Here is a 6,171-nt window from a genome sequence, read left to right on the forward strand (position 1 = left end):
CTGCAGAGATCTAATCCGGTCGAGGATTCCTCGTCTCTCATCTCCACATTCTGTTTGTTGTGTCATCCGTCATGTCCAAACAGAAATAGCTGCTAATATTCGTTCGGTTTAATTGAGGCGCTAATCGCTGGGCCTGAATTAAACTCCGGGGGGAGCGCCGGCTCATGATTATTCATCGCCGGCAGAGCTGATGCGAGCTGATGCGAGCTGGATTCCTGTTTTCATTCTGCAATCTGTGCTGCTAATGCGAGTGCAGACGAGCGTCCAGCAGGAGGCCGTCAGCGTTCAGAGGAAGCCGAGCGACGGACGCGACGTGCAGCTGCTTCCTCACACTGATCCAGAGTCAGTTAGTCTGAAAACACAACGCCGACTGGACGACTGGTCATAGGTTTGATCTGCAAGAATGTAAAGAACCTGCAATAACCCGTCAAACACCAGAGGATACACGTGTTCTGGTGCTGGTTCTGAGTCGTTCAGTGGTGATGTTGTGTATCGTTTTATGATTTTGCATCTTTTGTGGTGATTTCATGTCAGCTGTGGTGATCTGGACGCTTTTTGTGCCGATTCTGCAGCTTTTTGTGGTGATTCAGTGTCTTTTCAAACACATCTGGTGTCTTTTATGGTCATTTTCATCTTTTTGATGTAATGTTGCATCTTTTTAGGTGATTCTATGTCCGTTGTGGTCATTTTGAGTCTTTTTGTGATGTTTCTGCATCTTTTAATTGTGATGATTTTGCATTTTTTACTGGTGATTTCATGTCAGTTGTGGTGATTTAGAGTTTTATTTGTGATGATTTTGCATTCTTTACTGGCTGTGTTGAGTGTTTTTGTGCCGATTTCGTGTCTTTGTGCTGATTTTATGTGTTTTCAGACTAATTTCTTGTATTTTATGGTCATTTTGCATCTGTTTCAAGGGAGTTTGCATCTTTTTGTGCTGATTTTGAGTCTTTTTGTGCTGATTTTGCATCTTTTTGAAGTGACCTTGCATATTTTTTTGTGATTTCATGTCAGCTGTGGCAATTTATATTTTTTTGTGGTGGTTTTGCATCTTTTAGTCGTGATTTTGAGTCTTTTTATGCCAATTCTGCAGCTTTTTGTGGTGATTTAGTGTCTTTTCAAACACATTTTGTGTCTTTTTATGGTCATTTTCATTTTTCTGATGTAATAATTTTTTTCTCTTTCTGTTTTTAAGTTGTTGTGTCTCTGTGTGTCGATTCAGTGCCTCTGCAGTCAAACTGCATCTATTTATGATAATTTTGCAAACAGCTAATGGATCAGCTGTCAGCTATTAAATTAATCTCCAACTATTCTGATCAGTGATTCATCACTTTTGAGTATTTACATAAAAACTGTCTAATTTCTCTGATTTCAGCTCCTTAAATGTGAATGTTTTCTGGTTTCTTTCCTCTGTGACAGAAAACTGAACATCTTTGGTCAAAACGAGACATTTGAGGAAACTCTGATCCACATTTTTCACCTTTTCACTAATAAATTCATGCAGTAAATAATCAACAGTTTGAAAAAAAAAAATGCTCCAAAAGAATTTAATCTGTTTTTTTCCATTGATCTTTAGTTTCTGATGCAGACTCTCGTCCCTACAAAAACATAAAACGGTGTTTTTTAGTGTTTGTTTTGCAGAAAAACTCCACATCGAGTCAGTTTCTCCACTAATGTGCGGCTCTATGTTGTGGTTTTCTCTGCCTGGAGGGTTGATGAGCGGTAAAGTAGAAGTGACTTGATGAGAACTCCTCTTCAGCTGCTTCCATCGCAGCAGAACTCAGATCAGTGAATCGCTGCCAGTTTACGGGAGGCGCTGAGCTTTAATGTGCCAGATGAGGTGAGCAGATTTAAAGGATTCTTGGTGCTGGCTGTGGATCAGTCACCGAAGACGCTTTATTCCTGAACAGAAGAGTGAAGCTGCAGCTCAAACCCACTGTTTGAAATGTTAAACTGTTTGTTTGCATCTCTTTCATATTCGTCCATCCGCTGCATCGGAACAAACGGCCCACAAACGGGGCGCTTTCTCAGATTTCAGCGCAAATTTGCATCGATTTTAAGAGAACGGCGTCGAACTGAGCTGCAGACGCTGATTCAGACGGTTTTTTTTGAGTAACTGCGGATGAGACGAAGCCAAACGAGGTGAATCCTGAAGCGTCGTCTCCGTGGGAGGTTTATGAGCGTCGTCAGGATGAACGGAGGCTCAGACGACGGAGGTTCACGTCGGTTCTTCTGCAGTTTGTTCTGTGTTTGTTCTGTTTAACTGTTTCTATCGTCCAGCTCCTGGTTCTACGTCCACCCGCTCACAGCGACGAAATAATGTCATAAAAAACATTAAAAAAACAAAAAAAATGTGAATATTTGGTAGGAAGAGTGCAAGCAAATAAAAAAAATTAAAAACGGTGGAATACTTTGAGGTTCAGGATAAAAAAATCCAGAAAATATCTGTTAAAAAATGTTTTAAGCTGATTTAAATAAAGTCAAACTGTCTAATTTATAGTCAAACGTTATATAAAATGTTATATCGAAAACTCAGAGTAAACGTCCGAAACAGCTTAAAATACGTCCAACGTGACTCAAATCCAGCAGAATGAATCATAAACTGTGAAAAAGGACTAAAAAAAGTCTAAATTTACCAGAAATTGTTTAAAAAATGGTCCAAAATGAGCAAAATTCAAGTTTGTTTTTACTTTTATAAAGCAGCGACATCACACACTGAAGAAATGTGTGTGTATTAGTGTGTGTGTGTGTATTAGTGTGTGTGTGTGTGTGTGTGTGTGTGTGTGTGTGTGTATTAGTGTGTGTGTGTACCCGCTGTCTGTGAACAGGAACTCCAGGTGAGTCATGTAAACCTCCCACAGAGGAACACTGTAGCGCTTCGCCAGAGACACAGCGATCCGATACACACCGTCATCCAGGGTCCTACCACACACACACACACACACACACACACACACACAGATTCATGTCATCACAGCAGACGGTCGTTCCACTGAAACACTTGTTTAAACCAGAAAAAGAAAAAACACACCTGTCTGACTGCAGCTCACCTGTCTGCTCAGTGATTGGCTCTTCTCATCGGTCTCACCTGCCCCACCTGTCCTACCCATCCCACCCATCCCCCCTGTATGCTCAGTGATTGGCTCTTCTCATCGGTCTCACCTGTCCATCGGTCTCACCTGTCCCACCTGTCCTCCCTGTGTGTTCAGTGATTGGCCTGTCTCACCTGTCTCACCTGTCTCACCTGTCCCCCCATCCCCCCGTCCTACCCGGTCCCACATGTCCCACCTGTCCCCCCTGTGTGCTCAGTGATTGGCCTGTCTCACCTGTTTCACTTGTCCCCCCATCCCCCCGTCCCCCCTGTGCGCCCAGCGATTGGCCGGCGGCACAAACACTCACTCGGTCAGGCCCAGGATGGTTTCCTTCTTGTACTCCCCGTCGGAGCTGAACCGGTGCACGTCGACGCCGCGGCCCAAACCCTGCAGCACCTGGGCCTGCGTGAAGTCCGTGAGCCGCTCGTTGTACACCTGCAGCTGGCCAATCAGCTTCTGCAGCTCCTCCGGCCAATCGGAGCCGGAGGACACGTGCTGGGTGACCAATCGGATCAGCTCCTTGGGGTCGGCCTGCGAAGGGAAACAAACTCGGTTTAATTCAGAAAAAACTTTAAACGGGAACAAATCTGCTGCGATCCGTTGGCTTAAAATCATGAATATTTATGGAGAGGAGAACATGTTAATGAGTTTGTGGAGCAGAACTCGGCGGCGCTCCTGCGTCTGGATGCAGCTGGTTCTCCGTCGCCTGTCCCCAGGTGCTTCATGCTCAGAATTAAAATGCAAATCGGAGGCAGAAGAAGCGAAACAAAGAGCTGCTCTGTGAGCCAACGTCTGAAACTCCTCCTGGGTTCGTGTTTGTCTGATACGTTCATTCTGAAGCTTAAAGAGCAAAGTTCTGCTCGTCTGCAGCTTCACAGCGTCGCTCCGCTGCAACGCGTCCACCTGCTTTATGGGCAGAAACACGAATCGGTCTGGACGCTGCTGCAGCGCCAGGAAACCTTAAAACAACGGCAGGAACAAAGAAAACAGCAAATTACATCTGGTGTGTTCATGAAAACACACTCAGAGGTAAAAAGGAAGAACTGTGGACTCATTCCAAGTCCTTCTAGATGGTTGCTGTCATTTTGAGCGACATTTTAACGGATTCTGTGAATGTTTCAGCTCATTTTGGACGAGTTTTAAATCATTTTAAAGATTTTTTAATAATATTGGATGCTTGTCAATCGTGTTGCACAAATCATAAGTCATTCTGAACATTTTAAGAATTGTTTTTGACAGACTTTAAATCTTATTTGTTATTTTGAGCAAGTTTAAAATCATTTTTGAACATTTTTCTGATGTTTTGGATCATTTCTTGGTAATTTTGGACTTTCTTTTTGGTGTTTTGAAGATTTTTAATCTATTTTTTTAACCTAATTTCAGACAAGTTTAGAGCTGATTTGGACAAAGTGACATAAATGGCTTAAAATCTATAAGAAATGTCTCTGATCTTGTCCAGAATTAATGGAAAAAATGGTTTAAGAATGACCTGAAACTAATTCAAATGACAAAAAAAAATTTAAAAAAAGTCCAACATGACTGAACGACTTCACTACAAAAAAGTGCAGAACAACCTCCAATTTATCTTAAGATTTTGTCCAACATGTCAGAGAGCTGCTCAGTTTTTTCTCATTTTGGCCAAATTTATTCCTAATTTTGGAAATTTTTGTGTATTCGTTGATAAACTGAAAGTCGTTCTGGACTGCTTTGTCATTCTGTAGTTCTTCTTTAAATCACTTTTCACACAGTTTTAAGTATTTTGGAAGAATTTTGAGTCATTCTGCACAAGCGTCAACTAATTTTGGATGAATTTGTGTCATTTTTGAGTCATTTTGGATGCTTGTTTTGTAGTTTTAGATGAATGGCAAATCTTTTTGGACTGTTTTATCACTCTGGACATGTTTCGTAGGACATTCTGGAGTTATCTTGCAAAAATTCTCCGGTATTTGGATGCGATAGCCCAAATCAACTTGGAACTCGTCAGAAATAAGTCAAACCTGCTCCTTTGTGGATAAACTCCTGCTGGCAGAGCGTCTACATGCAGCACGAAGCGGCTCTTTAGCGCTGAAGGACCCAGAAACAGCCGAATGTGGAGCGTTTAGACCAACAGGATCCCAGCTGAGACGCTCTTCTGGTCTCCGTCGGCCGTTTTTAACCTCATTGTGCCGTTAAAGCTGCTCCACGCCGTAACGTCCACGCCGGACCGAAGGCAAACGGCCCTTCAGGCTTTTCATTAGCCAGAGTCACACTGAGCTGCAGCTCCGCAGCTTCACACGCTCACCGGCACAAACTAATGAGGCCGCTTCCACAAACCGCGCTCGTTTTCTGGAGGAGGAGAAGGTGGAGAGTTTCCTGCTGCAGTTCCAGGAGACGAATCGGGCTGTTTAATAATCGGCTTCTTCCTGCTGCATGTGGAGGAGCGACAGGCGGCTCCAGGCCTGAAGGGAACTCCCCGGCCTGTGATGGACGGCAGGTGAGTGTTGCAGCACCTCCGTTCTCCTTTAATGAGTTTGGTTTTTGGCGTCCTGCGAGCCGTCGCCCAGCAGGACGGGACGCTTCGTTTGTTGATCCTATTTGCATAAGATAATTATGGCTGCTGGAGACGAGCATGAAATCAGACGAGGAAGGTGAGCGTCTTTAGACTGCCGGTTCAAAAGCAGGAGGAGAGGACGGGGAGCTGGAGTATTAACGGGAGGGATGGAGGGAATCAGTCTGAGGTATCTGGGACTAAAGTTTCCCTCCAGGATAAAGAGAGAACACAGCGCCAGAGAAGAAAGAGCGCCGGCGCTGTGATGGACGGCCGATGTTTGAAGAACGTTACTGAAATCAGGCTTTCATCATGAAACGCTGTTTGCATTATCTCCTGCCTCCCTCTGACATTCATCTGCTGCATTGTGTCCGATCCGGATTTAAAACAGACTCTCTGAACCAACCGGCTGCACCAGAACTGTCCAGAATGACAAGAGGAGGGACAGAACGGCTCAAAGTGTGTCTGAAGTGACTAAAAACCGTCCAAAATGACAAAGAAACGTCCAATAAATCCCCAAAACGACTGCAAAATTAGTAAAGAACGACAGAACAG

General features: G+C 43.9%; 1 protein-coding gene across 1 annotated transcript in view; it reads right to left on the reverse strand.

The window, feature by feature from the left end:
- nbas (NBAS subunit of NRZ tethering complex) overlaps nt 1-6,171 on the reverse strand; it is a 232,923-nt gene that overhangs the window by 79,357 nt on the left and 147,395 nt on the right. Inside the window, exons 37-38 of the mRNA XM_008286182.1 lie at nt 3,397-3,620; nt 2,809-2,919 (exon numbers count right to left, since the gene is read on the reverse strand). Of these exons, the coding sequence (XP_008284404.1) occupies nt 2,809-2,919; nt 3,397-3,620 (335 nt within the window). The remainder of the gene's footprint in view (nt 1-2,808; nt 2,920-3,396; nt 3,621-6,171) is intronic.

Source organism: Stegastes partitus, unplaced genomic scaffold, assembly GCF_000690725.1.
Source record: "Stegastes partitus isolate 25-593 unplaced genomic scaffold, Stegastes_partitus-1.0.2 Scaffold439, whole genome shotgun sequence".
In the NCBI taxonomy this organism is placed as follows: Eukaryota; Metazoa; Chordata; class Actinopteri; family Pomacentridae; genus Stegastes; species Stegastes partitus.